Raw genomic sequence first — 19,823 nt, forward strand, 5'->3', positions numbered from 1 at the left:
TGGTTATTATGACCTTGTTAAACTTTCTATACCATCATCCTGGAGATTGGAAGTAGGAATGTCACGCAATTTTGGATCCTAGTACAATGTAGGAACTGAAAACATAAAAGCATTGTGTTTAAAGACAACTTTCAGCAATACAGAAAATGTTATAGCAGAAAGGTTCATATTGGTCGGTGTTACCTCGAATACAGGATAGGGAACAACCATTAAAACACTAAGGTAAGTAGGTGTTGATTACAGTGTGAAATACAGTGTTATTTCCATTAATCTGCTGCAAGAACTTCACCCCAAGAAATAAATTTTTGTCTTCACAAAATTGATCATTTTATAGCTAGAATGAAAACAAATCAGAAGTATACTATAATTCTTAACATTAAGACAAAGTTTGGAACCTCATTTTGCATCTTAAGGTTGACCAGAAATACTTAGGTAGTTCCCATCCTAAAAGCAATTAGGCTTTCACTGATCACTGCCACCTTAATTTCAGTGCCAAAATATAAATTATACACTCATAACATAAAACCAAGTCACCTAAAATCTGTAGGCAAATATAGACAGACAATGACAAATACGTATTTTTGCTACATTCTTAACATACAGTTACCATGCTTAAAAATACACATCTTTCAGGTAAATATGCTTTTTTTTTTTTTTTTCTCTGCAATAATTTTAAAGTGCATCTAAATCTGTTAAATAAATATTTATGCTTTAAAAATAGAGGAAGATGAACAACAGTTCCGAAATTACAGGTAACTCCTGTTACCAAAGAGTTAAGTATTTCTAAGACACCTTTCCTATATTCTCAGCACTGCTGTAGCACTGGTGATGTTTTGTGTGGGCAACATTGGCAAACACTGACCAGGCCTAATCATTTGACTTCACAGAATCACAAAATCATTTAGGTTGGAAGGGACCTTAGAAGGTCATCTAGTTCTACCTGCTAAAAGCAGGGTCAATATTGACTTCTTGGGGCTTTGTTCAGCCAGACCCTGCAAACCTCCAAGGATGGTGACTGCACAACCCTGCCAGGCCCTCGTTCTATTGCCTGATGGTGCTCACAGTGGAAAATCTGGGCAACTCATCTAATCAGGGGCCTTGAGGAACTCCTTAAGTTTATGATTTCCAGTCTTACTGTAAATACCAACTAGGCCTCTACCCCTAAACACATACCAAAATACAGCTTTGACAGAGTAGACAGAGAACTAACTAGCATTTTAAAGCTCATTGAGCTAAATTCACTACTACCAGTAACTCAAGAGGAGTATTGCCTGTATATATAAGCGATCACTTTGAGCTACACTGTGCACAGGCACCCCATAAACAGCTGCCCTCCTTGGGACACGGACACCATTTTCAGAAGTGTTCCCCCAAGGAAACACTTCCCAGAATGGCGGTGGTGCTGCAAGCACTGGCCTGTCTCAGCCCCCATCAGCAAATACTTTTGTGTGAAGAGGTATTCTACCTGCAAAGCTCTGAACATCACTATGTTAAACAACAGTTTCCAACCTATATGTCAAGCTTTTTACTACCTTTCACAAAATAGCACCAGGATGCTGCTGCCATTCTCTGTCCATAAATATCACACGTGAGCAGTGCCTGGTGCTGCAGAGCTACAGCTACAAGTCCTTAGCAAGCAGTTCAATTTCATCCAGCAAGAAGTCCATGTCCTCTCGACTCACTTGTGGGCTGATCACCACCTGGCGGAAGAAGTTGACTTTGCCCCGGTGAGGCTGGTACCCAAGCATCATGCTGCCCTTCTTCATCATTCTTTCCTTAATTACTGGAGCAACCTGAAAGCAGAGACAGAAAAGGCTTATTGTCACCCTCAGAAATACGCCAGATTTGGACAGAAATTTTTTTTTGCTTTATGAAGCTTTTTTGAAGTGTCTGAGTCTTGCACTCCTTGCCTGTCTTCCAGTTGCCTGCCCCAAGAAACATTAAGGCTCAAACCTGAAGGCTTAGAGGCAGACCGTGCACTGAAACCCTGAGGTAATGGGACTCCGAGGGGAATCAGAGCAAGATATAAATCACTCAAAAGACTACTGCTTGCAGCGTTCATCTGCAACATGGGAAAGCTTGGGTTAAGGTTCCTAAGCCCTAGATTTAGAAAGGTTTGAACTCAGGCAGAACATCAGCTGCAGCCGGTTAAGGGTACGGTTTATCTCCTTGTGCTAACTAGGCTAAGCATGATTACTTGTACTTCATGGCCCTTGTCCCACCACATCTGCAAAGCAGCCCTCCCTAGAGGACACTCTCCATTAAAACCCTGTGAACCTTGAGCTGCCAGAGAAGTCAGAGTGATGCAATATTAAGGGAGAAGTCCTGATCCTGGAGGTTAAGATTTCATCTCTTAGATTTACGATGCAAGTAGCATTTGGCTACTCCGCTCTTGCACTGAACGGGATGAAATCTCATAGGTGTCTCAGTGCAGGACGAGCCATAAGTAAGATTGGCAGAGTCAGGTCCTTATAGCTGAACACTTGATCTCATCCCAGCAGGGCTATTAACCTTGTCCAATTAATCTTATGCTTAACTTTAAGCATGCGAGCAGTTCTTCTGTGTCCTCATGCTTGAAATAAGTCATAAGCTTAAATGCATTGCTGGATTAAGTACTCTGTTCCTTGAAAGACAGAATTCAACACACATAAGTATTTTGACAGAAGTAATATTTTAAAGACATGTTGCATTTTAGTATATTACTAATAACACTAATGTATTTCAGAACAGTGCACTCCTTTGCAGCCTTTTGTGATGGTTTAACTTGGAACAAAGCAAAAACGTGTATGACCTAACCTTGGTTTCTGCATTAATTGATTTCAGCTCTAAAAGTTAGTGCTGGAAACTACCACCTGATCTGCAAAAGAAAAATGATGATGCCAGCCTTGCCTTAATAGCTTTATTTTCACATGGCACATTTTAGTAGGCAACTCCCATACGGTTTGCTTAGATAGAAACACCTACAGTTTTCAACACTAACAGCCTAGCTTTTCCATATTTGCTCAGTGGTAGATGTCTAAATTACCATTCTTTCAAAATGTATATTGAATTCAGAGGAGGAATGTGTATGGTTCTAACTTAATTTGCCTCTCTGAATTTGGTTTATCTTTGTGACAAAGCTACGTGTTTTATTTAGTGTTTGTTTTTTAAACTATGAGAGTGATGGAGTAAGCATTCTAATTAAAGTCCAGAGTGTGACATCGGTATGAATTATACACCTGAGAGCAATGAATATCCTTTCAGAATGCAATCTGTAAACAGAAGTTTGTTTTTTGCATAATGCTGCAAGCAAGAATTGAGCAATAAGTTGTGAAAGTAGTTCTGATAAACATTTGAGAAACATGAAGATAACGATGAGGACAGGAAGACTAAGAATTACAGCAGAAATGTTAGAGGCATACTGTGATACCTTCACTCACATTCAGCAGCACCTATTTCCATAAAATCTAATGTAGAGCTCCGGGCGTGCCTCCTGCATAAAGATCCTAGTGAAAGCTAGCAACAAAATCACAATTCTACTGTATATGTGCAACACGTGCATCATTTAGAAAGAGAATTCATCAAATCGTTCCCTATACCATGGAAAGAAAAACATCTCCCACCTGGGTTTCTGTCTGCTTGGCAAATGATTCAAGATTTCCTCGGTTTTGTTGTTCTATGGCTCAGAATCACATCAGACTAACCTCATTTAGTCCATACTCAAGCAAAAAGAAAAATGCACTGGAGTTCTGCTTGGATGGAGATGGCAGTTATTTTGCATGAGACAGCCTCCTTTGTCCTGAAAAGTATGTTTCTTGGCAAACAGTCCTCTCTATTTCAGATCAAATATTCCAAACTGTGTCCGGAGTTTTAGGTTAGATGTTAGGAAGAAATTCTTCACTGAAAGGGTTGTGAGGCACTGGAACAGGCTGCCCAGGGAAGTGGTGGAGTCACCATCCCTGGAAGTCTTCAAAAGACGCTTAGATGTAGAGCTTAGGGATATGGTTTAGTGGAGGGCTGTTAGCGTTAGGTTGGAGGTTGGACTCGATGACCTTGAGGTCTCTTCCAACCTAGAAAATTCTGTGATTCTGTGTGATTCTGTGATTGAATGCTCTACAGTACAGTGCTAGCACAAGGGCAAAATCTGGACTCCAATTGTTCTTGCCCAAGTTGCCAGCAGTGGAGTCAAATGGAAAGACTCTTGGTTGGGATCACTCTTGGTTATTCACGCCAATGTATGGACCTGCAACACACATTCTCTTAAACACTAAGTAAGTTTGTCATGATACATGTTCTGCTACTTCTCCCATAGTTTGCTGTGTTAAACCCTTCAACAGTGTATAAGGCTACTAAGAGCTCTACTCTTCCATTTTTATTCATGCCAACTGTGGGCTGAGATTGCAACAATGCTGTGACAGTGCTCAGAAGATATCACACCAGCAGATAGCATACTGAGCACCTACTGATACAGAAAAAGAAACAAACACCTCTATCCCTGTCCTTGACAAGAACCCCCATGCGACCTCTACTCAGGGAACAAAAGCAGAACAAGTGCAAGGGGAGAAGTGAATGCTTTTTAATATACTTTCTTAAGCTCTTCTTTAAGATTCAAATCCCTATGGCAACTTTTAGCCTTTATTGATGTTCTATCAAGAATTATTCCGTTTGGTTTTTTTTTAGTATCATATTATTGATTCTCTTCATCTCAACACCCAATGCTCCACAATCCATCATTCCAAAATGTGCAGCAGCAGAAATGGGGACCATGAAAGCAAACACAATTTGAACTTTAGCAACAGAAGTTCTGTAAAAACAGAAGTTCTGCATTTCAACAGATCTTCTCACAGAAAGGAAAGGTAGGAAATCTCTCTTTCATTATCTCAGTCATTATCTCATTCGTCCTCCATGCTAATGAAGTTGTGCTCTTAATATGTTTGAAGTGCATCCTTCCTTTTTTGAAGACAAAACAAACACTTCCTACTTATAAAGAAAACAAACCTAAACTAAACTAAAAACTGTCTTGCAGGCTTTTGACAGGATTATTTTTGGAAAGGTTTTCCATCACGTATTTTGCATGTTCTATTTGCTAATGTGATGCAGTCAGTGTAACAAAACTATTATGGATCCTATCCACGGCAAACAGTAAGGAACAGAACATTTGCACAAATGCTTGAGTGCATGTCTCACAAAAAAAAAAGCCATTAAATGATGCATGGGATGCTAAGGCATGAATTTGAGGAGCACTGGGTATGACTGCTAACTGAAAGTTAAGGCAACTGCTGATTTGAAGCAGAAAAATCAGCCCTATAAGGAACTAATTACCTAGTGAGGAGTTCAATGAGTTCAATTCCCACTGAAGTCAATGAGAACAGAGGATGTTCAAATATCAGAAAGAGCTGCACAGCCCCAGTCAGGATAAGTTCCTAGGAAAGCAATTTATTGAGAGCAAGATTGCTTCAACAGTCCAATTATTTTACTATGGAACTTACTATATATATTGTAAACCTAATTCTTTATGTTGCCTATATGTGGAACAGTCTCAGAATTCTAAGTGTAATGTATCCTAAAACCTAAATTCTTTTCTCTCTTTCCCTCTCCTCACCACTGCCTTCTCACCATTGCCCTCCCCTGCCAGCCCACCCTGGAGATTATTATTTTAAAAGCTCAGTTCAGCAGTGTATTAGGTATCAGACTCAGTAGGAAGGCAGGGAGGGAGTGCAGTGAGTGTAAGGCCCTCCTCCAGCAGAGCTGCACACATGGCACACAACTGGAGGCCCAGGGAATGGCTTTGCTTGGGGATTGATCTGTACATCATGTTCTCCCCATGCTGTAACAGAGGGGCTGTAACATCTCATGCCACCTGGATTCTTCCCTTACTTTTAATAGCAGAGGTTTTAAAAATTAGAGCAGCAATGACATATGTAGTTAAACCCTTCTCCATTTACCTGGGCGATGGCCTCTCCTCCTACTCCCTGCCAGCACTCAGCCACACTAGAAACAACAGAAAATTTTAGCCTAAAATTTAAGCTGTTTTTGTCAAGAGCCCAATCTGTAACTGACCCTTATATACATTCATGTGGAAGATGACAATGTTCCTTCCCAGCGCATAAACAGACATAGATCTATGTGGTAAGTAGAAAGGTCCAGCATGGACACTGCAGCTGTAGTATCGACATGCACCAGGAGGACCAGGAAAGTATCACGTTTCCCTCTCCATATCTTAAGTATCCTTGAGAAGAGTGGTTCTGCACAATCGTGCTACAGGCCAGTACCTTAAAAACCACCGTGTTTCCCACGATTGACTCCTCAGTGGTAATTAATGTAGCTCTCTCTAACACTTGAGGAATTTCCACCAAGCTCAGGCCGTGACCACATAACATGCTTCAGCAGCTATCAAGGACTGATTCATCAACAAAGCTGAGCACTTTCTCGGCAGAAAAAGCATACGCCTAGTGTCTCCAAGAGCTAGCTCCCAAGTCTGGATTCTTAAAATCCTTTCAGAGGACTTGATGGAACACCTATTTGAGATCATTTGTTCTCCTACCAGACAGCAAGACCTCCAAAACCATTCTCAAAGTGGCCATGCTATGTAAACACGGCTCTTAAGATGTGATAATTTCCTAGCACATGGATTTATTGCGTAAAGTGAAATCTCCAGAGCAGCTCTGTTGAATAGGTGATATTCCTGCCCCATTACTCATGTCACAGTATAACACTTTTGATTTCACTCACTGTAAGGGAAACTCAGGTTGGACCTCTACAGAATACCTTGCTGATAATGGAAGGTTGTCCTACCTTGGGTATGAATTTCTTTCTCAAAGCCTTCCGTTACCTGTAATGAATCTCTTTTTAGACCTAATTCAGTATTTTCAAACTGTCCCATCACAAACGATTTTCTGTACCTCTAACACTATACCTCTGTTACCCAAACGCTACCAGCACTGTTGTAATTCTCAAAGACTCTGGCTGTATTAGTCTAGTCGTATCAGATGTTAACATACCACCACAACAGGTTTTCCAAACTGTGGGCAACATTTTGTAAATTTTGTATTTTCCTTATTTACATGCTAAGCCAACGGGAATAAGTTACAAATTGGTAACAGTGCTGACTAAAAACAAATCCACTAAGCAATGAATTTGCAAAAATATATTGCTTGAAGGAAGAAAGATTGTCAATTTGAAAACTAGCACAAATGAAAAAATAGCATTCGTCAGAAAAATACAGAAACCGGAAAAGTTTAAAATAAAATAAAATTATTTTGAATAGTTGTTTCAAAACAATGTTTTCAATTAAAACTTAAATTCAGTTGGAAATTGACCCATTTTTTATTGCAGGGAGTAGAAGAGGAATAAGGAAACTGAAACCAAGCAGACTGATTCATCTTAGTTCATCTGAAAACAAAAATTATTTCTGGTCAACTAAAACCAAGAATTCTATTCAGTTTCTTAATTCAGTGGCCAAACCAAAAAATAATAAAATCCATTATTTGTACAGCCATAAATACATGGGATCAAAAGTGCTGACACCACTTAACTAAAATGTCTGTAGAATTTCTGCCCCCCAGAAAAGACAGAAAGTATGAGAAAATCTGTGGGACTGCCTGTTCTGTTGGCAAAAATTGGCTGGGAATCTCATGCGAACAGCTTTTAGTAGTATAGCTGACTCTAATCTTGCTAGCCCAGCAAGTACTACAAAGTCAGAAAGTGTCTATAAAAACTAATGTTAATACTGGCAACTTATATCTGCAATGTTTTTTTCCAACAGCTCCCAGTTCCCCAAGCACCTATGCAAAGTAAAGCTGATGAGCTCTTCCAGCTCCTGGCAGCAGGGACTCGCAGTCACCAGGCCCATTCCTCTCCTCCTGAAAATCATTTCAAAATTGCCGCAGACTCCAATGGAAGCAGAATGCAATTATCTAAATTTCCTCCTTATGCATCCGCTTCAGGTGGCAGTTTGCAAACAGCCTTCAGCCTTTACTAGAGAAAACCACACTTGCAGTAAATCAATAATCTTTCTAGGGATCTGCAAAAGCAGGCTAGACACTGTTGGAAGGACAGCAGCATATTCGCAGATCAAACTATTTTTCTTCCTCAAATACAGCCTTTATGAAACTTTCCGAGGTACTGAATGCTGCACTAGAAATTGGCAGAGGGCTGTAGCTAGAAGACAAAAAAAAGTCACCCTTTTGACAAAATGGAAAGATCACATTCTCATGATTTCACAAAAATGGAAAACACATTTTGTGTTCTCGTCTCAATTCTTTCTTGCAATAGAAGACAAGTTTATGCAGAACAGTCTCTCTCATCCAACCACAAAAATCCATTTTGGCCTCCCTAGAAAAGGCAAATTTGTTCAGAGGTTCATGATTTTTACTTAAAAGGTGACTTATTGGCTATTCAAATTCTGACAAGTTACACTTCCTGCAAGAAATGATTCAGATTCATGTATATTCACAAGACAACAACTGTTGTACAGTAATTGCAACCAAGAAGTAAACAAAACCCCAATTCAATTAAGCATTTGGGCACAATTTTAAACTTTTATATATGGCCTTCTAATTTCAGTGGGTCTTCTCAACATTGTTCTTATCTTACTTAAACGATAGCGAGGTGGTTGAAATAATAGATACAGACTCAACAAACAGGATTGGTCCCTTGCCCTACTGTTTGGGTTGTCTTGGACAAATGACTCAATCTCTTTTGGGTAACATGCTTCTTCTTCCCTTCACAGGGGGCCTATAACCCTTCCGGGCAGTGAAGTCTCTGTGTGTTCACATATCTCTTGTAATTGACCCTGATACCTCACGGGTGCTCTGTACACTAGTATGATATATATTAAGTAATTTTTGTGCCAAATAGGTCTCACAAGCATCTGTCACCGCGTATATGCTGCCCTTTCCAGTGTGTGCAGAAGGTAACATTGATACCAATGATACCAGTTAGCATTAAGTGAGCACGGTAGCTGGCATTTTAGTATTGATCATTGGATGCAATACAAGTGAAGAAAACACTTTGCTTGGTTGGTTGTAATCACAAAACTAGCTAAATACTACAAATATTTGGAAGTAATAGTGCTTTCAGCATATTGTAACACTGAGAAAGTATATCCTCCACTGTTAAATATCTTTTGTTGCCTTGTGCTGCAAAATCAGTTGCTGGCTTTGAAACAACAAGCTTTTTTTTTTTTTTTTTTTTTTCTTTTGGTGATAATTAAAAACAAACTCGGACCATTTGTCAGCTGTCACCCCAACTGGGACAATCGAAATACCAAATATTTGCACACCCAATCATGGCTTTGTTCCTGTAGCCAAGGCGCTCTGTAAAACCCAAACATGTTTTTCTTTTGTCTAGAATTTGTTCTGGGCCCACATCCCTAAACCACTAATAAATTATTGCTGTACACTATTGCGCCAGTGTTCCCCTTGTGCCACACCAGGCAACAAAAGGAGAAATAAGCGCATTTGTCAAAATAGCAGTAACCACTTCCACATTCTTTGGAACAACTAGCATATCAAAGGAGACCAGATGCAGCTGTATTTTTGTCTTGATACAGACATTCTTCATGCACCTTCAACGCAAGGCTGTGCAGCATGTCTACGCTATTATATTTTGCCCATCATCTTCTCACCGGTTACTTTTTGCCAGAAGACCCACTTATGAACCCCACAAATCATTGCAAACGACCTGACTAATAGGAGATGACAGGTTGGTTTCAGATTTTGATTGCCTTGAATGACTTCTTTAGCCGGTCATTTATGCAACAAAAAAGTGTTCAGATCAAGGCTTTTACATTAACAGTATTTGCCTCTGAGAAGGAGGCACAACAGACAGAAGCCACGAGTCAGCATGTGAAGATGGTTGGGTATGTTTTCACTTACAGATAAAACTTTTGTTGAACACCACTGTTTTCCAGGTACGCAGTCCCATGCTGTCTTCTGTCTGAGTACACGTATCTTTTCAAGACAATTCACATGGATTCCTTATTATTATGAATAACGTTCCTTGTTATTTCTCACATTTCTGTGTTGCTTTACCAAGGTTTTATTAACAAGTCATGTGCAAAGTCTAGGCATTGAGAAATGTCCAAAGGCAAGAGCACTCGGAACTGCTTAAACAGTAGCAAGAGAGTCGAGTGCCACTGGTTTTTATAAAAACAATTGTTTTAAAAGCTTTCATAGTGCACGCAAGGTTCTGCAGAACACTTTGCTAAGTTTCCATTTTAGTGACTAGGTTTTCCAGTCCTTTCAATGCTGCCAAAGACAAGCTCTCTCTTCTCCATGCAGGATGAAAGGGCAGCTTGTCATCTTGAAAGCAAGAGTAACTAACAGGAAAAAAATAACTTTTTTAGTTTGTATGCATAGGGATGAGCTTCTGTTCTCCTTCTCCACCGGGGGAAAAAAAAAAAACAGTGCAACATGAATGACTGTGGCTGGGAGGAGCACTTTACAATAGAAAGATTACATTATTTGATGACACAAGTTCAAAAACTCAATACACTTCTTGAGTAGAAGAACGAACATTGCTTCAGAAAGTTGGAATGATTTCCAACTGGTAACACCTTATGTATTTGCATTAGAGTAATGATTAAAGAACAGGAAGGAGTCTTTTTTCATATTCTTTATAAAGTTCTAAAGAAAAACGAGTATTACAACAAAACTGGATTTCCTCCCCTCTCCCCCCTTAAAAACAGCATAATGACCTTCACAGAGGCTGCTTCTAATCTGTTTGGGAGAGGTGGGGCTGTTCTACCATGACCCACACTGCTACCACAAAAGCAGGGCTGCTGTCTGAACAGATCACCCAATTTAACAAAAAAAAGACCCCTTCTCCCTTCCATCCAGTGAAATATAGGACCAATAACTGTCATTTATTATAACTGTTTTGCTTGTCCAAGATTGATTTACTTAAAGCCTAATCTGGACATGAAATAAAGCTATCAAACCCTTTCACATGGAGTCCTACCAAAATCAACAACACTTCATCCATATAGATCTTGTCCCAGGATAACACTCATTCCAGCTCAGCCTTCCTCATCAACTCATCCCCAGTTAGCATATTTTTTTTCCTTTCTCTCCACAAGTGAAAAGCAACATATGTTACAAATCTTTGTCCTTAAGCCCATGTACAGACGCTGAACTGAAAGAGCAAAGCAGGATCCTTAGGGTTTCAGAATTTGCAAATTTTCTTGCACTATGAAAGGCTGCAAAGTAGGGGGAAAATAATGGCTTGCACCCACAATTGCTTGCAGTTAAAGAACAAAATTATATATGATTATGATTAAAAGGAGCTAGATTGCAGTTGATCCTTAGAAAATTTGAAAGCAGTTGGAGGGGGAAAGGCTCAACGTTTAACATCTGTCCTGCAGAGACTTGTAACAACATACTTACCTCAAAAGGAATATAGGGAATAAAAAAATCGCTAACGTTGGGCCTACTCTACATCCCTATAGCTATGGCTCAACACTCAGAAGCAGAGATTAAATCCTCTAATCCTGTACACCAAACTGATCTGAGAACCTTATTCTTTCTCCAGCCTGGCCTACGGTATTCACCGTGGATTATGGTAAATTCCACAATTTCCCTTAGTGCCACAGCAACCTCTAAATCACACCAAAAAGGTAAAGGTTGGTCATACAGTTAGAAATAAAAGAATAGAAGGGTGAAAAAAGGAGAAAAACGGAAACATTTTTGCTAGGTTTCTGCACAGCATACATATTTTTACAAGAGAGAGAGAGAACATGCGTAAGAAAACCTTTTGATCTTTGAAAGCAGTTACGATGTATAAAACTCATCCATTAAAGTCTGCCGGATTTCACTTCCATAACTGAAAAGTTTCCACAGAATTCAATAAATACAAATAATCTTCCTACAAAATTTATAAAGTCTCCAATTCATCAGTGTCTCTACTAAAAAGATCCTCTACATTAATCAACATTCACCTACAGAATTCTGCCGTGAGAGATCCTAGCAGTTTTATAGCTGACTTCATCTGGAGTAGAGTTAGACTAACAAACGTTCCCTTATAACTCTATTAAATTTGAAAGGAAGGTCTAAATACTCTGCTGAAAGAATATCAGTCTCAAATATTTTCTACTGTTTTAAAAGGAACTCTTCTTGGTTACAAAATATGTTGTAAGACTTGAAGATATTTCTGACCACAGTGATCCCTTCTGAGATTATCAAGAAGTTCCTACCCTGTAGGCATGAAAAAGAAACATGTTCCATCTCAATCCTCTTGAGATGCCTACAGCTAGAAAGGAATATGCGCTTAAATATCTGAAGCACAAAATGAAATCTGAAGTATCTTGGTATCTCAGTACACATCGAGGAGGAGGAATTCCTCCAACTTATCCTCACACATCTTCCCAACACCACTCACAACGCTACTCAAAATAGAAAGACTGCTTAACTGAGCAGATGATACGAGCTACACAGTTTTTCTGTGGCATTACTATTGATATTTTCTGGACATTTCTGAGATTACTAATTAGTAAGCAACAAGGAAGAGCAGTTTTATAAGAAGAAAAGACAAAGGGTATAGGCTCCAACCCTTTTTGTCTTCAATTTGCAAATTCAATGCTTTCTTGCTACTTCTTAAAGAAGTGTTTGACACAGCAGGAGAGAAGTGCAGCTCTCCTCATACTGAAGTTGGTGATAGAAAACAAAAGAGTGTTAACATAATAAGTAGATACTCATTTAAGTGCAGGCAAGCTTAAGATTTATTGACCTGAGACACGAGGTCAATATTTATTCAGAGAACAATAAATCTTGATACTTGGTTCTAACAGATGTTAATCCAATGTATTATTAAATCCATCTCATTAAAGCTAATTAGATTGTGTGTCCCCGTGAGTCTTGTTGCCAATAGTCATTAGTACTGCATGGGTCATAATTACTGTGCTTTTGATAATTGAATCAAATAATTTCCAATAAAACTAAATACCTGAGGATGGAAATATTTTTTTCTCTATCATGACTGCATTATTGTACATTTTATTGGTTCTTCCTTCACACTGCTGTAGACCTTCCTTCCATTCTTCTACCAGGATCTAAGCTAAGGATCTAGCTAAGAATTCAAAAACTCTGCTTGAGCTATACCATTTTTTGAACTTTCTCATTTGTCTTAAAACCTGGTACTGCTAAAGTCACATCCATCCATTACGCAGGTAAGGAGCAAGAACACAAATCAATAAGCAGCTGCTGTTAGGAAAAAAAAAAAGGGAGGGAGGGGGAAGGAACCACCACCCCCCCCACCCCCCCAAAAAAAAAAAAAAAAAAAAAACACCACAGAAGTCATAATTCTAAGTGAAAAATTACTCTTACTTTGGAGATTTACAGTGCTTTCCATCCCTACCTTTGAACACGCAAGAGGAAGTACTATACTTACTGTCGAAGTAACCGAGGCACACAAAAAGGAAATAATAACCAAGATCTTAACCACAACTCTATGCCAAAGCTAGACACCACTCAGGTACATTAGTGATTTAGTGAGCAGGATGGGATATTTTTAGTGCATATTTGCACAGATGACAACTCCTCCAGTGGTTAACACTCCGCACAACACAACACATACCTATGGTTGGCAACTGGTGTGAACTTCATGGATCGTGAAGATTTAGCATGGACACAATGGACTACACAAAATCAAATCCTGGTCATTCCATTCTTATATTACACACATGAGTAATATAGACCCCTAGCTCCTAATTTCAGCTCCTTATAATATTAATCCTGGGTGGTATTTTTCCATCAGAACCTGCATTGCATACAGAAGGCAGTTGCTTAATTTTGTAAGAGCCTCACACATAGGGGGAGCAATAACTTGAGAAGATGTGTCAGGTGCACTGAACTGTACATCATGTGTTACCCAGGGAAATGGCCTCCAGCACTGAAGGTAAAATATGGAAGGTAGGATTCAACTCCCATCATTTTGGCAGTCTGAAGGTTAGACATCTAGCCTAAACATTTAGGCTTTGCTTTTAAGGAAGGAAACGATGCACCTCTAGAGAGTGATTTATCTCATCGTAGAGCAGGCATCTAAGATATATGGAGTTGATTTAGAAAAGCCTTTCTCCCTGTCTGTGGGCCTCAGGGAACACCTCCGCCCAGCTTTTAGGTGACTAAAGCACGGTAAAATTAAACTTATCTTGACAGTTTATCCATAATCAAAGATATCTAAAATCTACCTTCCTGCATAGGCCTAAGATCTGCATTGGTCACAGTGCAGAGGGAGCATATCCAGAGTACAAGCAGGATCATGCAGAGCCATGTGCTCCCCAGTTACTGACACGGTAGATACGTGTTAGGTGATGTGATTAAAAGCTAACCACAGAGAACACAAAGACTCAGCAAGGATCAGAGAAACAATGACAGGCAGAGGAACCCTAGTAACCTGATCAGTGAAAATGGAGCACACCACATGGACTACTCCTCCGACTATCAAAGGAGAGCACTTGCCCCTGGTGCGAAACCCACAAAGAGCAATGAATGAAAAACTCTCACAGGAATGCAAGGAGAGGGGTACAGTACATCTTACGGGATGCAGAAGGAAGAAAAGTCTGGGACTGTAAAAAAATGTATTCTGCGATGCTTAGGTGAAAGGACCAAAGGTGTGGATGGGGAAGGGTCAAGGTGAATTGGGGAGAAACAACTAGGAGAAATCAGAAGAAAAACATAAACAGTACCATCAGATACAAAAACTGTTGGTCAGTACACTCACATGGATGAACCCTGTTCTTGATCACCGCAGTCTATCCTATATTCCCATTAAATATTATTTCTATCTTCTGTTGGAAGTGTAAACACTAGTGAACTTCAAGACGCACAAAAGTAGTGAAATAAGAGGTCTGAGTACCTGCAACCTGCAGGGTTTGCAGATCCAGGTACCAGCAACTGGATGGACTCAAGACCTAAGACCAGCGACCAGAGCGACCATAATATGCATGTATTTATCCCACTAGATTTGAGTCCTGATCAGCTAAAGAGAATTGGGTGGTTCATACTGTTCATGTTTGTATGATTGCTATAAATGTTTGGATGCCGGTAAAGACGCTGCTCTTTGTCTTTATCTGTGTGGCCAGCCGTGTATTTTGTGTGTGTATGTGTACCCCAAAAGTTAGAAGGATTGTGAGGTCCTGCTTTCACAGTCTGTATTCATATTGAAATGAGTACGTGAGTACGTGTACTCTAAGGACCCAGGGACAGAGAACCACAGTAGCCTCATACCTATCAGGCTAGAAAAGGTGAAATCCCCCTGAGTTCCTAGGGCACCTGGATTCAGCCATTTTCTGACACTGCACTGCATTGCTACTGCTCTGAAGTCTTTTCTGTCATTGGCAATTGACGGGTGACAATTTTCACTGAAACTGCAGGGACATGTGCTTTGAATCATTTCCTATAAAAAAAGAACTCATTTGCATTTGATCCCAGAAGTGTCCCGTTGGTCCCACACATGCATACTGATCATTAGAAAACTCTGCCTTTTAAATGTATGTGGGAATCTTCATCTGCCACAAACGAAATGGAGAACTTCAGACTAGGATAAAATTCGCATAGGCTTTTACCTCATTATCATATTGTATTGTAAGGTCGCTGAGCTCAGAAACTTAAAATGTACAGAATGAGACAATATGAGATTTGCAGTTCTGATTCTGATTGAGGGAGAACCATCTTTAACCAAGAACAGTTGTGAGAATACGTGCTAATACCATACTAAGGGTGTGCCTCGACTCTCTTGACGTTACTTCCCTTCATACATTCAGAGCCAGTTTTTGTAAGTTGAGTGCATGCAAATCCCTTTGGTGCACAGCTGCCAAGCTGGCTGTGTGTACATGCAACGATCCAGTTTTCATGTATACACAGGCTATCTGCTTGCATATATTACATGCATACAAGTACATCCATGCAGCCATGGAGGACCAATTCAGAACAAAAGTCAGACTTACAGAGGACTCCTTGAAAAAAAAAAAAAAAAAAAAAAAAAAAAAAAAAAAAAAAAAAACACAAACACAAAAACACAAGGCAAAGAAAAACCTCCATCTAGTTCACAGCATAACCTCCATTTCTCCAACATGCTGCAGAGCAATTGACATGGTGCTCTGCATCTAGCATGGCTGCAGGCTACTGTCCTCCTACAAGCTTCAAACTGTTGTTATTTTACTTCCCTCAGATGATTCTCATTATAATCAGGCTGAGTGCTGAGTTAAAAAGTAAGTGTATGAATCATATCATCAACTCAGTTGTCTGGAATCTGGCTTTGCCATGCGTTTCCTCATTGCTACACACATCACCAGTGTAAAACATGTTGTAGCTGCATCAAATTTCCTTTTGCTCTTTTTTTAACCCTACAATCGCCTGTGAGTAGATACTTATTTATTGCTCTCCAGCTTCCTATCGGCTGATCATCTGTGTCTTCACTGCCTTGTAGCAGTGACAAAGAGTTGCAAATATTAAACTTGAGGTTATTGACCACGGGAGACCTCTTTATCCAGCTCCTGGGACAAGACCTCAGGACTGAGTGTGTGTGTCCTGCTCAGTAAGAGGAACAGAGGATTCTCAATGCCTAATTTAAGCCATACACTGTGCATCAGTAGTTCACCTTCCCACAGCACTGTATCTTTTGCCATAGCCACCCCCCATGGGACTGTCTCCGAGCTGGAGCAGAAGAGGGCTGGTTCAACCAGCTTTAATCCCACCAGAGGAAGGATGCATGCATCAGAGTAACTAACCCTGAGTCATGCTGTTGCTGCTTTACTTAAAGAGATAAGCACAAGACAAAAAAAAAACCCTCCCAGCTATTAAGACTTATTATCTGACACCCTCCTTCTTTCAACTGTTTGTCTACTGTACAGATCACAGAAGTCCAGTGCAGTGCACATCCTCCTACTACTTAAACACTGCACCTTTGATATTTTCTACAAACCATCACTCTAAGCGCTATTGTACTAGCCTTTCCCAGGTCTCTAATCTGTCTAAATCCATCTACCAGACTCCAATACCAAAATTACTCTTCTTTTTTTTTTTTTTTTTTGTAAAATGAGCATTTTTGGACTGATTTTCTTCAGAGGACTTCATTTTTCCAGTTACATAATGCAAAATACATCTTGCATTTTTTCCCTTTGAAGCCAGCACTATTCCCAAGGTACAGGACTAGTGCAGTTTTTATAATTTTGGAGTGGGAAGTACAGAGATGGATTCTCTTTAGTTTGTTTTTAACCTTATAAAAATCTGTAAGCACATTTTCAGAGCAGTGCTCCCCCTTCCCTGTTACTACCTTGTACTAAGCACCGGGACTCAATTTTTACATTCAGCAACTGGGTTTGGGTCTGTAGCAACTATTCTGAAAACTGGCATATTTGACTTTCTGCACTATATAAACACCACTAATCCTAGCTTGAAGTTACAGGATATTTTATGAATATTTGGTGATGACAATGGCAAAAAATGCTTCCTATGTGTTTATCAAGTAATTTAAAAATCACAGGTTCAATATGATATTAGACCTTAGCAATGCCACTAAAGACTTTCACTTCCACTTTAAGAGGATTCTGCCAAAAAGATTAATTACTCGGGGACAGAGAAAAACTTTAAAAGCTGGCAGGAAAAATGGTCAGTCTCATGTACTTTCATTATCCTCTGTCAACTGACAGGAGGCCAAGGCAGAACCCGGCATGGGTTGCTTTTGATCACCATCTAGTGCAGAAAGTGAGGAACTGCACAAATTCAGGGAGAGACTGATTTCAAGGTAAACAGGAGAGGGATTAACAGTTCTTTTCATCATTTTTAGAAGACCTGAGATAGGCTTAGTGAGTTTGAGAACGCAGAAATTTCCAGGCATCCTGAGCTGCCTGATGAAAGCCAGATATTGCATAATGACACTGTTTTCTACACGGTGGTGCTGTGATGGTCAAGAGATATAAAGGCAAGATCTGCACGGTGAAGATCTTTCTTCAAGCCAAACTACTTACTGAGAAAAAGCAACATGGTTTCACACCAGAAACCTTTTCAAGTCTCAGTATCTAAATGTTACATCTGTGTCATTGTCATCTGTTTTTTTTTTATCAAGACTGTCAGAAATATTATTTGCAAAATTCTTCACTTACAAAAACAGACTATGTGTTGCTACGGATAAAACCCATATTGTGAGTAATTGTGGGCTCAACACTGAGTCACGCAAAATGGACGCTACCTCAAGACTGGTAAATCTGTAAGGCAACTGGACAGTGAGGAAAACCTGGACAATTTTTCCAATAGCACCAGCCAAGCAAGGTCAGATCTTGGCTAGTAGTCTTGTCTTTCAGAAAGCATGCTGTGACTTAACACACAGGAACTTGGTACCTTTACTGAGGAACTTTAAAAGGCAAAATCAAAACAAAACAAAAAAAAGACATGTCTTTATTGAAACAGGGTCACACCTTCAGAATTAAATAATAATCATGCAATATTTCATCAAAGATTACCAGGAGGAATCTCAGGATGTTACATAAGACACACTTGCAAGAAGTCTTTGCCTACAGAACAGCCTTCTTTTTTCACAGGAAAAGTACTGCTCTTCCCCACACTAAAAGGCAGGCATGCTCCTCATCGTCCTTGTGAGGTCAGGTTAAGGAGCAGACAAAGACACTTTGACACCGTGACTTCCCTGCAGCATCCAGCCACTGTTACACAGTATCTGTCCACGCCAAAATCCATATAGATGGAGTCTCAAATTCAGAGCATCAGCTGAACTGTCACTCAGCATTCAACTGCTGTTAAAACTGTACTGCCTCATCGTGGGATTCAGACCTCGCAGAGCACAATTCAAATGCCTGGGAAGCAGAGAACTGTAAAATCTTTACAAGCACTGTTTCATGTTTTTATTAGACACTGACCTCTCAGAGATGATTATTCAAAATATCTACTTTCTAACTCTAAACCTTGTAAGAAATATGTATTTTTATACAAAGGATTAAAATAAAGAAAAAGAAAGAAAGAAGGGAGAAAATAAGGGAGGGAGGGAGAAGGAGAGAAAGAAGAAAAAGCTCGTGCTGCCTGGGAAGCAGGAGATAAATCATGCTTGCTGTAGTTCACTCTAACAGTCCGTGCCTTCAAAGCAGAGCTGGCAGTATCACTATGGAAATTATGTTGATTTAAGAACTGGAAGATATTTCCTCCTCTCCTCAAACATAGTTGTTGTTTTTCCTTTCCTGAGTGCACCAAACAGACATTAGCAGTGTGTGCACTAATTAGCAGTTCAAACATATTACTGTTGTTCTGGTGCCCCCCGATGGTCGCCTTGGCTTACTGCTAGCGATGGCTTAAAACTAGCTATTGGAAATAAGTGTTCAAGACGCAATCCCCAAATGCATGGGTAGCTCCCCACTCAGCTGGGTCAGAAAGCTTGAGCTCTGAGCTCAGGCACAGCTACCTGCACTAAATATTTTCAGTATATGGGTTCCAGAGTAGGGTACACAGTACCAGTCCTACAGCCAGGTCCTAACCACCAACCCCAAAACAATTCTTGCAGAGTGCTTTGGCAGCTTGGGCAACAAATCTTCCAGGTCAACACAACTACTTTGTAGCTACCATTGATTGTGAAAATGAACCCGATTCACGAGGATAGACACTTCTTACTGAGTCTCTGTGGAGAAATGCATGTAATTAAATGAACCCTGGCATTATTCAAGTGCCTAAGATACGCAGTACCCAGCACTGACCGTGCCTTCCCTTGGCTCCCCATTTCCCACATCCCACTGTCACTCACGCTGACCCAGCACAACCAGACTGTCCCCAGCAAGGTCCACAAGCAAGTTTTATACAGCACTGCATCCTGTCCCAACTCACCAGCAAGGGTGTGGAGCACACCCA

The 19,823-nt window shown here is 40.0% G+C and overlaps 1 protein-coding gene across 2 annotated transcripts in view; it reads right to left on the reverse strand.

Annotated features, from left to right (window-relative positions):
• Positions 1-672: 672 nt before the first annotated feature.
• The window catches only part of GADL1 (glutamate decarboxylase like 1), a 121,999-nt gene continuing 102,848 nt past the window's right edge, over positions 673-19,823 (reverse strand). For both annotated transcript variants that reach the window (XM_032183193.1, XM_032183192.1), the window contains exon 15: positions 673-1,793. In XM_032183193.1, the coding sequence (XP_032039084.1) occupies positions 1,620-1,793 (174 nt within the window). In that variant the 3' untranslated portion in view covers positions 673-1,619. The remainder of the gene's footprint in view (positions 1,794-19,823) is intronic.

Source organism: Aythya fuligula, chromosome 2, assembly GCF_009819795.1.
Source record: "Aythya fuligula isolate bAytFul2 chromosome 2, bAytFul2.pri, whole genome shotgun sequence".
Taxonomy (NCBI): domain Eukaryota; kingdom Metazoa; phylum Chordata; class Aves; order Anseriformes; family Anatidae; genus Aythya; species Aythya fuligula.